The sequence below is a fragment of the Schistocerca gregaria genome, chromosome 2 (genome assembly GCF_023897955.1).
Source record: "Schistocerca gregaria isolate iqSchGreg1 chromosome 2, iqSchGreg1.2, whole genome shotgun sequence".
NCBI classification, from domain to species: domain Eukaryota; kingdom Metazoa; phylum Arthropoda; class Insecta; order Orthoptera; family Acrididae; genus Schistocerca; species Schistocerca gregaria.
The window spans coordinates 198881048-198899388 of record NC_064921.1 but is presented as its reverse complement, the minus strand read 5'-3'; the positions used below and the strand labels follow the sequence as shown (position 1 = coordinate 198899388).

At 35.3% G+C, this 18341-nt stretch overlaps 1 protein-coding gene across 1 annotated transcript in view; it reads right to left on the bottom strand.

Moving 5' to 3' along the window:
* Positions 1-610: 610 nt before the first annotated feature.
* LOC126336682 (uncharacterized) overlaps positions 611-18341 on the bottom strand; it is a 30907-nt gene continuing 13176 nt past the window's right edge. The window contains exons 5-8 of the mRNA XM_050000631.1: positions 16283-16400; positions 12169-12390; positions 6496-6781; positions 611-4615 (exon numbers count right to left, since the gene is read on the bottom strand). Of these exons, the coding sequence (XP_049856588.1) occupies positions 4440-4615; positions 6496-6781; positions 12169-12390; positions 16283-16400 (802 nt within the window). The 3' untranslated portion in view covers positions 611-4439. The remainder of the gene's footprint in view (positions 4616-6495; positions 6782-12168; positions 12391-16282; positions 16401-18341) is intronic.

Here is an 18341-nt window from a genome sequence, read left to right as displayed (position 1 = left end):
TGTCAATTGTTCCCTTACGCTCTCCCTGAAACTCTGTACAACCTCTGGTTCTTTCAGTTTATCCAGGTCCCATCTCCTTAAAATTCCCACCTTTTTGCAGTTTCTTCAGTTTTAATCTACAGGTCATAACCGTAATGTCTTCATAATTATTATTTGTGTACATTTTTGATGATTAAGCATTTTACAGTTAATCTAATCACAAAATTCCCTTAGAATTACATCTAATGATTCTCATATCTGTTTGCCAATGTTCTTGTGCAGATCTTAACACTATGTTTTGTAGAACAGCACTTAAAGGAATCTTAGTCTTCCCAGCTGTTATCTTACAAGTGAGTGATACATGTGAGTTAGTGGCCTCAATCACTATTTTGCAGCTTCAGTGCACAGTACACTTCTTGAAACTCAATTCAACATCTTTTAGATAACATTTATGTTTGTTAAGAATGGTAGGAGACAAAGAACTGAATACTAAGTGGTATCATATTTGGTTATTTATGAATTCAGAATAGTCTTAGTTTTATGACGTAATCTGCTGAAATACCCCTTTATTATCTGACTCAGACCTAAAATTATAATAGGAAAGGAAAATGGTTTTAATGAAACACACAAATATAAAATAATGAAATTGTTTAATCGTCAACAAAGAATGTACACTACTTTCTTCAATGAAATATTTGTACACAGGTAAAAAGGTTTGTATTAAATACCTCACTTTTTACATCTGACCAAGCATGAAGTCAGTTGAATGACTAGTTACACATCACTTTGTAAAATTATGTACTTGCCTACATGAGATATGACAGTTGTGAAATCAAGTGAACATGCATTAAACAAGCTATAAAAAAATAGCTAAATGTTATATCGTTTTTCTTTTACAAAACAGTACACATACAGTACAGAAAAAGAATTAACACAAACTCTTGGTACAAAACAAAATACTGGTCATTAAAAAATAAGTTTCATTTTATATCATTTCTTACATCACAATATTTCACAAATCTGAAAGTAATACTTCTTCAAATCACACATACGCAGACAAATGAGAACATAACACAAAAAACAATGTGGTACTAAAACACAAGCACTCTAGATATAATCATTCTTCACTATCAATATCTCACGATGAACAACAAATCACTTGCTTTTAAGTACCAGTTTCAGATTTCTTCCAGTGTTACATTTTTTTAACACATTCTACAACGAAATTTCTCTGACAAAATCAACAAATAATGATTATTAATTTTGTATACATGCATAAGAAAAAATAGTTAACAGGATGCAATGAGAGTAGCATCTGAGCTAGCAAACCTTTATCTCTGCTTCGATTCATCTCCAAACTAATTAAGAAATTCATACTGTCTGACAGTCACAAAAATGACATATTTGAAAAGTTGAAAAAGCAAGCTACTCCATTCAACAAAATACATTTCATACTTGAATCTTCATTTATTTCTTTTAATTAATTACTCCTCATTTCTTGAAGTAATTAAGCTACCAAAATATATATATATATAAAAGATCATCATTAAGTGCATGGTACTGAGAGTCCCAGAAGAATACACTATAAATGTACAATCTGCTGAATTCTTACAAGAAGAACTCTGTGTTTCTACTTCCTTTCTGAACAAAACTGAATATCTGTAACTCATACTGCATGAAACTTCTTAAGGTATCCTACCATTTTTCCTAATTTGTTGATTACATGTTTTCCACACTTATTAGTCACACTAAATAATTTCCTAGCACACACATAAAACCTTAATATGTTGGACGTAAGCTACATCTCCAAAAGGAGAGAATGAACTTACATAAAAGTTTTTCTTTCATCCAATTTCTCATACTCCACGGGAAAATTAAGAAACACCTAGATTTATAACATATTTTCCGAAAATTCCACCTGTGCTAGCCATAAACTATTTCAAGTTTTCCAGTACAAACAATTTTCCACATATAGAGAATAACACTGGTTGAGGCAGCAATGAAATATATCTTTTCACTTACACATAAATCTATGAATAAAATCATGCAATATAAAACCGACATATTCAAACTTCCACAGACTCTGTGAAATGTCAGTTCTACAACAGTCTTGGATGAGCACTATTAATCTGTGTAAAAATTAATTTACATGCAAAAGATGAAGAAATAAAAAAGAGAGACTGGAAGAGCCTGTGCACGTGTAACTTTAGATTCACAAATTAATTCTGAATTTCATTCATACAGGTTGCTATCAATTCTTGTGCCTGTAAAACAGGCACATGCCTAAAAGTACTATGATTTAAAAGAAAAGTAAACACTGTTGTTGAATTTCATCATGTGGTTAATCCCAAATCTTCTGCACGTATATAAAGTTAAGACCCCTGCTATAGCTCACTAACAGACAGACTGCTTCACGAGGAAGATTTATGGGTACAGGAGACATGTATAAGGCTGCCTGACTGCAGCACCAGGCCAGTGCAAGCTATCACTGCTGGGAGGCCAGCACGAGCTACTTCTGACTTGTTAAACAACCCGTGATGCAGAGCATATCAGACATTAAGCTGGTAAGAACAGATTTCTTTGTATAGAATTAATGTTTAAGGGGTGTGCAAGGAAATTTTGGAAAAAGGTCACACACAAAAGGTAGCTCGCACTGGACAGGTGCAGGAGTCTGGCACTAACACTAACATCTGAATTTTAATCATAATGTTACATAATGACCCATAAACAAAATTGCCACTATGCCACAATAAGTTGTTTGGGCATAGATACGTAGTACTACACATGCAAAACCAGGGTGGGTCACTAGTATGTAATACATGATGAAAAGGCCTATATTAAAAATTGTCTTGTCATGTAAATCATGGACAACATTCCATGTTACAAGGCACTGCTGTTTAAGAGGAATACATCTCTGAACCTTTCATCATGACATATATTGGATTCTTCTTACATAAAAAGTAAAAAAATAAACAAATTTCTTAATAATTCTGATGCAAAATTCACAGTCTTTGTAGTTCTACCTGAAACTAATTAAGTACAGACAATAAAATTTTGTCATATCTGAAAAATAGTTAGTATATAATTGTTAACATTTATGCATGATAAAGTCTTCTTTCACATCACAATTTTGTTTCCAGAAACACACAACAAGTACATAAAGCATCATCCTCTGTCCATGTATGTACTTAAAGCTACACACAATCATTAAGCAGCAATTGAAGATAATGCTCAGTCCATTTATCTTTGGTGTATTCCTGTTCCCAGCCCTTATAAAATTAAATATTTCTGATTATTACAATTGCGTGTGTAAAATAAAGTGAAGACAACAAAATGAGTAGTAGTTTTGACAATAAACTGTAACAATGCGATTCTGAATAGAACTACACTGATCATATAAATCACACTAATTGTTTAAGTACACAAAAACAGATGAATCTCTTATACATTCACTGATATTCAACACTTTTTTAAGCATATTTGAAGCACCCAGAGTCATTATAGCTATTTTCTCAATTTTCAGGTCACAATGGCAGTGAATGTGTAACATATTATGGGAGCTAAAATGCTGAATGAAATCCGATTATGTTATTGAGCGATTACAGGTATTATATATGCATTTACAAAATGTATTATATGCAAGAATATGACATTTTAAACAATCATTACAGTATAACACTGAAATGACAGATGCTACAATATAAATCCATGGTTTTCAAAGTAGGTAATGAGACAAGGGCAACAAGATTTTATAGGAAGAGACGTGTCATCCTGCCAAGCAGTACGATGCACCCATATTCTTACCACTGTAATGAATGCCATGTTCTACATCTACTTGTCATGCACTGCCATTGTGGACTGGAAATACAATACTATACTGGCAACATAACAGCATGACTTCAAAATGAAACTTAGTGTACAGCACCTATTCATAGGATGTGTCATCTAATTAATCAATAAGCGTACAAGGATTTGTGTATCTACCTCCATGTCACCTCGGTTCTCTTATATGGTAGAAATTATGACAGGAAGCCCAAAAAAACACATGAAAAAATTGTTTGCAATTATGACAACAAAATAATTTACATAACTTCCAGATCAATATGTTTTCATGCATTTAATGCACTTCAGCAATGTGGTGCCAAACAATTTCCCATTGTACAGGAAGTCTTATTTCATTGTTACTCATTAACAATGCTCATTTACCATCCCATGATGCAGCTGAAAGCCACACATTCACACTACAAGTAAAAATTTAAATGTAAGATTATCCAAAAAAAAAAAAAAAATTCTGCAATGTGGGAAAAGTTTAAGTACAGTAATAATAATAATACAAGATACTGACTTTTTTTCCTTATAGAGATTTTACGCATACAGTGACATACTGTTAATGTCATTTGACTTACACACTGTAAGAGCAACATACATCCATTCTATTTTCAGACTGTCTTTAAGTACACCTATGCCATACTGACAGAGTCCCCACGGTCACGCTCCATAGACAGTACTCCACCACAACACATAACACGGTTTTTAGTCATAGGTATTAATGCAATTAGGGCACCTGAAAAAATGATCCAGACTCCAGCCATGTAGAATGAATAGTCCCAGACACCAGTTATATCAAATAAACCTCCTGCAAAAAGAAATGCAAACATTAACATCTTGGTTTTAATAACTTAAATTTTGTCCTACAAATAATCCATGTTGTTATAATATTTCCACCAACATTCTTTTTCAGACTAATTAAGAAATGTCAAGTGTTGGTGCGTTGTTGACTGAAACACCAAGGGGAAGGTTTACCTAAATAATGGAAAGGTTTTATTTCTTTGTGCACAATGGTGTCTCTCCTTTGTGAATTGCATTTCTCGGGAATGGGTGACTGTGATGAATGTGTTACATGTTGTTGTTGATACGACAGAAAGGAGAGTATGAAACCTGGAATAACATCAATGCAGCAGCCAGCCTTTACACCCTTACTCAATGGACAAACCATCATCAACAGTGTCACATATCCTGGCTCCATGAGGCAGTACAGAGAGTTCTGGGATAACACTACTGTTTTTTATATTTGCAAATAATATTTGGTAACAAGAAACTTTTTTTTTTCAAGTATACAACTGACTGATTCATTTATTGCCCTCACTCACAGATAAATGACAATGGATAAAATAAAAGATTATTAAACGTAGTAAACATTTTAAGTTGAGGAGAATGGTCAAAAAGGAGATTAGAACCAAATAAAGAAACTAAAAAAAAGCACAAATTTTCTTAGTATGGGAAATTGGATTTATTTACACAAACTTTTGTTCCTCATGTGTCAGTACACAGCGTACGATTCCCACAATAACACAAGTAAGGTGTCAACTTGATATTCAGAATAGTTTTGTTTATGTTGCTTTAAAAAGTAATATGTCGTCTGAGTTTTGTTCAAATGGATAAACAGGAATACTTTGTTGCCATAAGATGTTTTACTTTGGACAGTTCATCACCAAAGGAGATTCATCAAAAGTTGGTGAATGTTTATGAGGAGTCAGTTCCTTTATTTTTAACAGTTATAAAATGGGTGTCTTGACAACTAGTGTACAGCACACCCTAAATATGCAACTACAGATGAAAATGTTGGCAAAGTGTAAAATATCTCTCTGAATAATTGATGGTTGTAACCAAAGGGAATTGTTGATATCATCAGAAGAAAGAGTGTAGTATATTTTATAATAGTTCAATTTTTTAAAAAGAATCCAGTGTTTTGTGAGCAGTGATACGTTACTGCAAATGACATAAGGGCCAACCATTTTATTCCATAAAAAGAACAGGAAAGATGTGGCTGAATGTTTGTAGCTCTGGGACGAAAAATGTAAATCTGCTGGAAAGGTTATAGACAGTGTTTACTGGAGAGGGGGGAAAAAAGAGGTGACTTGATAATATTTTTAGTCACATGAACAAGTTGAGAGACTGAGGCAGCCCGAGCATTACAAAATAATACTTTAAAAATAAAATCTCCATTTAAAAAAAAATAACATTAAAAAAGAGCATTAGGCTAAAAGAGAACTCTGTCATTATTTGATCTTTTATTGTCAAGCTGAAACTTTTTCACTTGGCCCTTGTAGAAAAACTAATAACCAGGTTCAACAGTTCTACAAAACAACGACAAAGTTTTTAACATTCTGGTCATGTGGATGTTGGACAGATAGGGAAAAGGAACTAGCATCTGTTAACGACAGGCAAGAAAGCCACCACGAATCCAAAATAAGGAGAGAAGAAAATTACCAATGGAAATTCAATGTCTGCTGCCAAATTCATAGTTGACATTCAGTTACAGACAGACTGACTGCACAGCACTATCAAAAATAGATTCAGTCATACAAAAAATGTTTGGGAGAGACAATAATATCAACACTCAACAAAAAAATAAGTTTTATTGAATGTGAACTACTTCCCACTGTTCCAAAATTTAGAAGCAATGAAGAACATAAAATGTGACCAGTAAACTTTACAGTAAATAATGTGACATACCTGCAATTGGAGGTCCAATGAGATTTCCAATACCCTGACACAGCAAAATAAGCCCATATGCCGGTGTGAAGCGTTCTAATGGAATCAGTTGCACAACAATGGCTGGTGTAAAAGAGAACATGGAGGCAAAAAACCAACCAAAGAGTGCTGACAATATAGCAACTGGCCAATAGTACTGAATCACAAGAGGCATCAACATGGTTACCATGCCACATAAAAACAGACACACAGAGTATGACTTCTGTACATTCATCCATGGTTGATCACCTGCCCAACCCAAGATAATCTGAAAACAGAAATAAACTATAGAATTATAGGGAAAATTATTTCAGATATAAGCACATAACAACATGATCTCTAATACTAGCATTAAATATTTTAGTGATGGACATGGTTAAAGGTCTGCAATCCAGATTAAAAATGTCTCTCTAAAATAAATTTGAAATGCACTCTACGAAGAAGTTGTCCCTCATTTCTTCCCCCCCCCCCCCCCCCCCGTCTCCGTAGCCCCCTCACCACACACACACACACACACACACACACACACACACGCACACACGCACACACACACACGCACACACACGAGCAAATCAACAAGTAGAATCCTTGTGCAAAGGATAGAGGATATATGGTGATAACCCACTGTATACCAATATAGAACATCAGCCAGGATGCATATAGCATTGCAGGAGGCTTAGGCTGCCGCAATATTGAGCCATGTGTGATGAATGTTAGCAATGTCCACTGTAATTGCACATCTTTTTCAATATCTGTGGACAATTCCCACTACTATTCCTACTACAATTCCCACTACAATTCCCAATACTCATTGAGATTTGCTGTAAAATGTGTGCAATTTCTGAAAGAATTGGTATGATAGACACTACTGTTAGTCAGTAGTGCTGTATGTTTGAGGGACCAATAAACTGGTGCAAAAGATTAGGCAAAAGAATGGATGACTGAGTGCAGTCACAGATGAATTTGTACAAAGAGTGCATCAAAGTACCATTAACATTTACAGAATTATTAACATGAACAGATACATACAAAGTATTAACTGAAAAGACACTGCAAAAGTTTTGTGCCCATTGAATGCCAAAATCTGTTGTTGACAGCTATAAGATTTTTCAGAATGAATTTAGCTCTCAACTTTCTCTATCTATTTAGCTGGACGTATTTTCTACCTCTATCACAGTCATAAAAATGAGCGGACATGGGTTGCACATGTAAATGTCAAAAGAAAACCTGTTTCCTAAGGAGAAAGCTCCACCAATTCACTTACTAAATACCAACAGACTTATATTTTATAGGAGTTTATTGCCACTGCATTTTGTTGATAGGAAGGGAATACTGCGGGTACAATTCAGATCAGTTCATTCAACAGTAAGTTCACTAGTGTACATGAAAATGATATAAAAATATGAAGAGCCATCAAAATAAATGGCAAGGCATTTTTATATGAGACTTCAATCTGCTGCATGATAATGGTTGTGTCCACCCTACCACAAAAACTGAAGAGCTCTTGATGAGTTTCAATTGGGCCTCATCTGAGGATTCTCATACAGCCCACATTTGGTACACAATGATTACCATACCTACCACAATAAAAAAAGCTATTTTTCCCAGTGTTATGCCTACAAAAAAGAAGCTTCAAGATATCGTAGGATCATACTTAAGGTTGCCAGAGACAAAAGTCTATGGAAAAGGTACACAGAACATCACAACACTAGAATAACAGTCTTAAAATCACAACAGGGAATTATGCTGACAGGACGCTAAAACTTGCAGGTTTAATATGAACACATTTAAAATGTCCTTACATGAGCAGGCCTTTTCTTTAAAATTGCATGGAGATTACTTTCCAAGTTGCTGTTATAAACTGTATACTAGCTGGATGATGATTACATTTACATTACATTATACTGACACTTGTTCCATGAATCATGAACACATTTTGTAATGATGTGGAATGTGTCAGTTTAACATAAGTTTTGTTTTTTTACAGTTACTACTTCATACCTAAAAATTCATCAACTGGGCCACTAATCATTAGAATAAAAGTGAATGGGCCAGTCACAGAGCAATAAATTGAAAGTTTCTCCTAACAAAAGTGTGAAAAAAGTTCTAACAAAACACATCAAATTCTTTAAAATTAGCAGTAAACTTAATCCAACCACCAGCTAATACAGAGTGCAGGCCTCTATATAAATTTATGAGCATCCACTCAGCAAAAAATAAAAAGTGCTACATGAAAATGTAGCATACTAAAATTTGCATGTCTCAAGTGCCCCACAATTTTTAGGCCTACTGCTAGAGTAGAAAGATGTGTGTAAAAGGACCAAGTTGTTTATATGGATGAGACAAGCCCACTTGTATGGTACATAAACACAAGTTGTCCCTACATACACTGGCACAACTTTATACACTACAAGGTTTTTCTTCACTTATTCATTGTGATCTGTAGATGCCATGAAACTAACAGAACATTTCAGTCCCTGAATCTAAATATAGATAATACGCAAGACGCACAATGTCCTGCTTTACACAATATTTACATCTGCTTGCTCCTATTGAGAAATACTTTATTTACTTTAGATGTACTGCCCTAGAAAATAATTATATAAACAATAGGAAGTGCAAAATAAGTAAAATAGCCAACAAATTGTCAGTGGGTCAAAAGAATGAGAGATATTCGAAGAACAAAATATACTGAAGTGACTAAGAAACTTCAGGTTGAGCGCCCAGCCAGCATGCAATGTAGAGGACCAGTTGTGTGTGTGTGTGTGTGTGTGTGTGTGTGTGTGTGTGTGTGTGTGTGAGAGAGAGAGAGAGAGAGAGAGAGAGAGAGAGAGAGAGAGAGAGACTGAGGGAGGGGGGACACATATGTTTATGTGAATTTTGTGAGCACAAATTTATACTCTAGCATGACAAAGGATTTATTATGCAAGCTGCCAATTTTTCTTTTCCTTTTGTATATGCTGATCAATGGCTCAAAACATACATTGAACGGAGCAATTAAAGTAGTTTATCTGTGTTTTCGTCATTTTCCAACTTATTCTGCTGGATGCCAAAGAATTTTACACATACAGTTTCATTCTGTATATGACCATTAATGTCTACCTCACAAGCTATCAGGTCATTTTCCTAGTTTTAAATTGTTTAACATGAGTTGTGAGAGATTAAATTTTGAATGTTTGTTGTGTACCAGTTCTAAGTATCTTCAGTTATTATCACAGCTGTGCCTCATTATGTTTATAATAAAACTTTTACTAGTATGCTTCTGCCATCAGTGAACTTTACTGGTTTTGGACCATTCTTTAAAGTTACCTCGCATAGCTTAAGAATAAGAGTGGGCCTAGTACCACTCTCTGGGGGTCTCTACATGTAATATTCTCCCATTGTGTGGTTAGTTTCATGCTAAAACAGCCTGTGAATGAGATTTATGCTTTCTGTAATGGAGTGAGGACTCCGGAAGGACTTCATTTGTGCATGAGGAAGCCATTACTGCCATTGCCGTATAGACTTTTGGGATCTGCACAAGAAACAAACTGGCAGGGTCTAAAAATAATAATGATACTTGTTTACCTTCACCAGGAATTCATTTGCGAGGCTTTGTATTGAAGTTAAAATAGAGACAAAATTAACAAGTCCTCTTCAGTTAAATTATTCAGTGCTCTATCTTAAATCAATTTCTCAGATGTTTTAAAAGACTGGAAGGAGTGGACCAGATATGCATTAAGAAGTGCTTTGCTTACATTCAGTTTTATCGAGGGGTGTTACTATAGCTCATACATCGACAACAAGATGTGAGTCACTGATTGATTAAAAAGATAGCTTAGGGGTGATCCTATGAAGTCAGCATAGGATTTTAATACTCTGATAAAAACGCTATCATAGCCAGCAGAATTATTATTATTTTTTTTTTTACAAGTTGTCCTTTTAAAACTTAATCTCTGTTGCTTACAGATATGTAGACTTAACTAGTTGTTGTGAGATTTCTGTTGCAGTGCTCATGATGGATCAGTTTAAATTACACCTATCAAAAATGTGAAGTTTCATAATACTGCCTATGATATGTAAGTCAACTGACAATACTTGCAACATGCTTTGGAAGTTTGACATTTCAAAAAGGCTCATGTATTACACTATTTAGCAATTCTGAGAGACTGAAACAGAGGCAGTTTCCTCCACGCAGGAGATCCCACATATTACATGTGCACCACAACTGTTTGAAGTACTAGTGTCTCTCATACAAAGAGTCTTGGTAATGAAATCATATCCAGAATGTCTATGTCTTATATGCTAAACAGTGATGGAACTGTGTGTCAGAAACTGAACCTTGTTTCATTCACATGCGAGTTTAATGTTTTAACCGCCGCTTTTGTAGAAGTGCTCTAGATGTTTAAACAGCAGAGCTCTTATTTAAATCACATGTTCAAAAGATTTTATGAACAATGGCCAGAGGGCCATTATCTTTAGTTAAGCATGATGAGAGGAGAAGGCAATTAAAGAGTCCGTAGCTGAACACCCTTTATGCACGTATGGAAACAAACTCAAGAAAACCTTTTAAAAGCACCACAATTACATTTTAGATGATATTCAATACCAGACAAGAAAACCTGGACAAAATAATATGAGCACCCACACAATATGGCGCATGTGTGTGTTTTCTACCACATTAAAGTTTAGCCCAAAAGCTAGAAAGTTTTCATTATTTTTTGGTGTGCCTATTGACAAATCAAAACTTCTGCTATTTGATGAATTGCCTTCTACACTGCTAGACTAATTACCTAGTGCAGTTAGTTATAAAAGTAATTATGAGGGCAATATCTTAGAACTCCAAGTGGAAAACAAAACACAACTTTTTCATTTCCTCAAAATGGGGGATTGAATCAGCAATCATAAGGTTAGTATGACATTAATTACTACAGGTCTTACAAGGAATATTATGAAATGTATGAAAATATTTCTGCTTAGTTAATGAGAGAAGAACCAGATTGCACATTAATTGTGCAGTCAAAATTAGACTTATCTATGTCAAACAAGACTATGAGTAATTAAATAAACCAGCTGTGTTTGAATAGCTCGGAAAGTTGTTTTACAAACAAAGATTAATCACAGAGTCAAACAAATTCAAAGTCTCGCTGATCTTCAAAAGGCGAATGAAGCCAAAGTAATTGTGAGGACAGTAATGCAGGTAGTGTCCAGTGCATTCAAAAATGAACCTCTATCTATAGATCTGACACAAATACAAAGAATGTTTGATGTTAAATAGTCAGTTAATGAAACAAGGTCATCTCTGCAGCCATTCTGTTATCATACTGGCATCAAAATGAATTACACATACTGAAGATCAAACTAAATGAATTACACACACAGAAGGCCAACCTTCTGAGTTCAGTTTTCCAAAATTATTTCAAATGTTCAAAGAAGCAACACTTTATAGAGAAAAACACAATGTGGTTGGTTGTTGAAAGATGTCTGGGTGATAACAGCCTGTACAGAAATCACTCACTCATTTTTGAATGAAACATGATACTTTGTTCAATATTATAATCCACAAACAAAAACAACACAGCTATCATATTCGCAAGTGATCATAACAAATTAAAAAATTACACAAAAAATTTAAATATCATTAATGTATCTTATCAAGTGTCCTAAAACACTTACCATTCCAGCGCAGTTAGTCACACCAATTATACTAAGCAGACTAGATGATTCTGATTCCGAGTAGTCGTATATTCGCACATAATCAGCTAAGTAGAAGTATGGCACGATAAACCAAGTGAACAGAATAATAGTCGACCAAGACATTAGGAAAAAGTGCCACTCTAGAAACATTGAGAAATCTCCCATAACTTTCATCATTTCAAGAATATCCGAATACCATTTCTGAAAATAAACAGTACTATTGTTAGTATGTTAACAATTTGAGTTATTAATTTGTAATTATTTTCAAAATACAGCACTCCCTAGCAGTTAGATAATTTCTGTTAGTAAATGCACTCATACTGTACACATGGACAAAATTTTCTATGTAACTGTATTTAACAACTGTGCATAACCATGTGTTACTGGTATGCATAGTTCATCAATCAACACAGAAAAGGTATTATGTTCTGGACTACTTTTGTTTAGGACATGTTTTCAAAAGTTAAAAATCTTTGATATGCTTCCCTGTACAAAAATCTACTTCAGCTGTGAAGCTATGGCGGTTTACTGTCAAAATTATGGTAGAGCAAATGTTGAGAACAGAATGAAAAAGGCTCCCATCATAGCAAAAAAATGTCCTAGGCAAAGTCAGAGATGTTAAAGAAAGAAAGTAGTTGTCTGACTTATCTAGCAGCTTCAAAGACAAGTAAATCAAAACATCTTGACATATTCACAGTTATTTTACGAATTAACTTTACTTCCCCAGCACAGTGTGCTCTGTTAACTGCAAGATGTTGGCACACCAGCATCTTGCAATTTATAGGCTAAAGTATCTGATCTTGTGCCCAAAATCCAAAAGATTCACTAGCAATCTATAATATTATATAGCTGATGAGTAAACATGCAATTGCTAAAAAAAGTTTTCTGGCAGGGATAAAATTTCTGGGGGTGTATTTGTTCCTTGGAGGATTCTAAAACTATTCTTTTCTATTTCTGGGTGGTGGGTGCTGATTTTTCCCCAAGAGGGCCATTTCTCCACCAAACCCACCTCTTGTTATATGGTGAGGGGTTTAAGAACAGACAGACACCAATCTGTATGTTTCTAGAGAGTGGCATGTATCTACAAGGGGTATTCAGTAGCTAATGCAACACATTTTTTTCCGAAAGCAGGTCGGTTTTGCTTGAAGGTCTCTCGGGCATGCAGCCGGGTTGACTGGTCGTTGTACAACGTTCTACAATGACCAGTCAACTCGGCTGCATGCCCAAGAGACCTTCAAGCATCTCATTCGCCGGGAAAATCTATGAAGACAGGTTGGTTTTATTCATGATTCCAACACACCATATTATTTCCCACTCTTTTGGCTAGAAAACCTTATTTTTCAACATAATATCAGTTCATGGTGATGGCCTTACGCAACCTTACTAGGAGAACACATATGCCCGAACTGTACCACTCTATGGTCGATATCAGAGCCTATGACTTGCTGCATGAATAACCTCCCCAAACATCCACGTACTGCATCCCACAGAGTGCATCCCCCTTAATTCTTTATGGTCTTCTGTTAGGTGGTGAGGAACACAGTGGGCAGACACCTTTGAATACATCAACTGGTGGACGATTGTGACAGCATTAGCAACAAAGACATCCAGCTGAGCAGGAAGGTATTGGACTGTGATCCACTGACAGTCTTGAATCAGAATGTCCACATGTTCCAACACTGCAGGAGTCACAGAAGTGTGCGGCCAGCTGGCATGCGGAAGATAGGACAGATTTGCATAACCTCATTGCAATGATGACAGATGTCTCACCTAACGACTCACCATGCTTTTATTTAGTGCCAGGTCTCTATAGACATTAAAAAAGTGCCTATGAATATATGTGATGATCTGGTTTTCTGTGAAAACAAATCCACTGACAGCTCAGTGCTTGGAACACACCTCCATTACAGAAGCTACTTTGAAGGCTACGAGTGCCTCCACCTATTGGAATCACAAAACTATAGGGTCTGAAGCAGGAATATTCTATGATGTCCCACAAAATTCCACATTTTTTTCAACTGAAACTGACAAAAAATAAAAAAAGAGTATTGCATTACTTATTGAATGCCCCTTGCACTGTAGGAAGTATCTGAGGGCATGGATGCATCTATAATTGAAAGTATCCGAGAGTGGGGATTGATGCACCCTAAATTTTCATGACATAGTGTCATACTGCAGGATATGACAAACGCCATGCTTGATGACATGATGGCATGTCTCATGTTACATGACATGACATGACATCATGTATCCCAATACTTCACTTAACACGATGCATTATATTAAATGACATGGATACTAAAACTACTGAGTAAAAAAGTGTGAATATGTCAAGATGTTTTGAATGAAATGTCTGAAGTTGCCAAATAAGTCAAAAAGATAGTTCCCTTCTTTTACGTCCCTAACTCTGCCAAGGACATATTTGCTTTTTTGTGCTACAGTAGGAGCATTTTTCATTCTGTTTATATTTGCTTAAATACTTAATACACTTCAAAATGAGTTTTACTGACTTGTCATACAATGAAAAACCTGGAATGTAATGACAGCAATATGAAAAGGCTACACTGCTTCTCACCACATAGAGAAGGCATTGAACAGCAGACAGGAACATTGAATAAAAGGCTGCTAGACACTATTATCTATATAAGTCTCTCATCCTTAGTCCTTCATTATAACAAAACAAAGTGTGCTCACACACACACACACACACACACACACACACACACACACACACACACACACACACACAAATCATGGTGAGTAGCAATCTATCCTTTTCATATTGTTATACTAACTCATAACTGACAAGGTGAGGCAACGCCATAGGCATCACTGATTTACTTCAGACTTTGTACATCTTTAGTAGGCTATTAAAATAACATAGTGTGTGAGTAGTAAGGTGCACTACTCTGGCAACTCACAGAAAATTGCAAGTGAAGTTTTATGTGGCAACTATTTATCTGTGCAAGGTACTGGCAGTTAGAGGTCATTGAGGTCAAGTGGTTAGCTTTCAAGCTTTGCAAGAGAGTAGTGGACGAGGCGACAGTTCAAATCCTGCCAACACATTGCTTAATTTATATGACATTTGAGAATTAACATAAAAATGTGCATTTTCATGAAGCTGTAGTGAATTTCATATGTTATTTGACTATTTACTATTTTTAATTAAAATTTCAAGGATGAGGGACAGGCTTGGAAAGTCCAAGTCAAACCCTTATAAATAATGATGCAAATGACATTATTCACAATCAGTAATACAGTAAGTCACACTGTGCCCACCACAAGAATAATGTACAATTGCTCGTCAGATAAGTGTTTAACATCACACATTGCAGGATAGTATTTGTCATAAAGACAGGGAAGACATAAATTGAAATGGCGTCTACTACATCGAATGAATGCAGTTTTCCCACATTTACAAGGATGTTCAGAGTTTATAAGGGAAAACACACCTAGCTGACATTTTGAAAATTAAATAACATGAGCAGTGATGAAGAAAATAGATTAATAATTAAGTTTGAGTGGGAATCAAGCTGTCACTTCATACACATTCGTCTTACAATGCTCGAGTGCTAATTACTTGACCACCATGAACGTTCAGCACCTATGAACAGACACACAACAGATGGTATAACTTCTCTTGTGATTTTCTCAGAATGCCAGAGTAATGCACCTCACTATTTGCATATTATGTTGTTTTAATGGCCTACTAAAAATGTACAAAGTTTGAAGTAAACCTGTGATCCCAGTGTCATGGCCTCCCATTGTGAGGCGAAACAGGTGTGTGAATAAACTACCACATAACTGGCAAAAGGAGCATTTGATTTCAATAAACATGTGGCAGCTCAAACACACTCTCAGGCACAAGAAAATACAAAAACCATCATTTCCACTATTATAATGCGTGATGTTGCTTTAATATTATAAAAACTTTCTACAGGCAAAGTGGAAGTATGTTTCTCCTACACAACCACTGTTTACTGGTGGGTATAGTACTCTCCAAATCATGAAAACTTTACAAAAGTAAGAATTTATTTAAAACTTTGCACCTGAATGGAAATGTATGCTCTTCACATGATGTGAATACACTAACCTCTTCTGTTTCCTTTGCTATCGTTGTCATGGAATTCCGATAAATATCCGGGCAAGATGATGCACGCAACCTATATTTATTGATGTTGAGAGTAGCTCCTCGATACATAACAGAATTCCTGGAATAAACGAAACATATGTCAATTATGTTAACAAGAGTTAAGTATTTATCAACATATGGGAGATGTGAGATCCCTCTCCCCTTTTGGATTTTGGAAAGCTTCCAAAAACTTGGATAATTTAATGCAGACTGAATGACCAGCTTGCTCCTCAGAATACAAATATTTTTCAAACAAATCTGTCATTTGCCATAAGTGATTCATGGATACCATCCAGAATTTTAATCTAGATTGTCGGTAATAGTACTGATACTACTTTTCTGAAATACAAGTTAAGTATCTTAGTCAATCTGTCATATCAATTACATGTACTAATTACATGATACTTGTTATTTATTTTAAGTCCTGAATCTGAGAAACACCTTGTTTAATCTCTGCAGTGATTCGAGAATTTCTGTGTCAATTGTAGAACCACCCAGCCTTCTACCGTCTCAAACACACAATATTCTGGATATGAATGTGGGATTGTAGAATCCTACCTACTGCGCATCACATGTTTGTGTGTGTGCAGATTTAAAATCAGTTGCGGGAAGAAAATAGATGCGGCAGTTGGATGGCACCGACAAGTACCTGTCGGGCAATCCATAGATGTTTTAGTGAGTGTGTAAGGAAGAACCATGGAGTTTATATGCAGCTCTGTGCTTATTATGTCATCAACTATTGTTATTAAAACAAGATCGGATGTAAAAGTACTCTTGTAGACTCTTGATGCAGCCTTGTCAGAGGCAAGACACATTTTGTGATTCATGTTAAGAAAGGTCATGGTACCCAAGGAAACTTTCTTTTAACTGTAACACAATTTGTTTCTAACATCCGACTGTACGAGAGACTTGCAGGAAGTTACAGATTTATGTGGAAATTTTATTGGGCATGGAGGTCAAATACATTGTTAGTTGACAAAAAGTAAAGTTTGTATCTCTACTTCTTTCATAAGTAGCACGACTCGAAAAATTCCTGTACCTAGCGTTATTTGACAGAGAAGAAGTCAAGAGGGTTTCCAGCAGCCGGCTATTCAGTAAAGAAGAATGGCTGCAAATACCAAGTCAGTCATCTCGTAAAGAAGTGGAAGGTGGTTTGGGGGAATAAGCTGATACAACCCAGATCCACACTCACACTTTAAATCGTCAGAACATTAGATCCCAGACTGCAGAGTCACGTCACACAATTATAAAAACTATACTGTGAAGGAGATATTTATGGTATTAAGAATTAACTAACATCAACACAATTAATTTTAAAATATTGATATTAGTATCACCCTGTTTAAGTGACAAATAAACAGGTAGTTCTACTTCCCGAATATAATCCATTTTTCAAGATTTACATTGGAAATACAAAACACTCCAATTTACTTTGTCTTGTGGAAGCAATACCTCTGCCAACTAAACCACACAAATGCGCTTCAAGGCCTCACTCGATATGGCTATCAGCTGCTCTCTTTTATGTTCTCTGTACTGTCTATCCAACAGGTGAAATTCATTACACATTTAAACATTCATAAGTCTCAGTGCTTTTAAAGCTCCTTGATATAAATACAGTTGTTTTGTCACAAGTACAACTTGACAAAAAACTACTTTGAATACGGTACACAGCAGAAAGACATTACGTTTACATTATGCACATAACAGTTTTGGATTGTGACTGAGTTAGGCTATTAAATATAGTAACTGAAAATTAAGCATAAAATGAAAAGATGAGTAACACACTGTGAACGTGATTTCTTCCTCTTTTTACGGCTAATGAATGAATGGAAAGTTATGAATGTTGTGCATGTTGGAAAATGTGGAAAATATAGGTATGTCTTACTCATTTTCACTACAGCACCACACTCATCCATATTTATGCAAAGTTGTGAGTAACTTGTATTTTTTGTTTATATGTAAGCTTTCAGATAAATTAAATAGCATTTTGTAAAATGAAACTATGTGTACTTCACAGCAT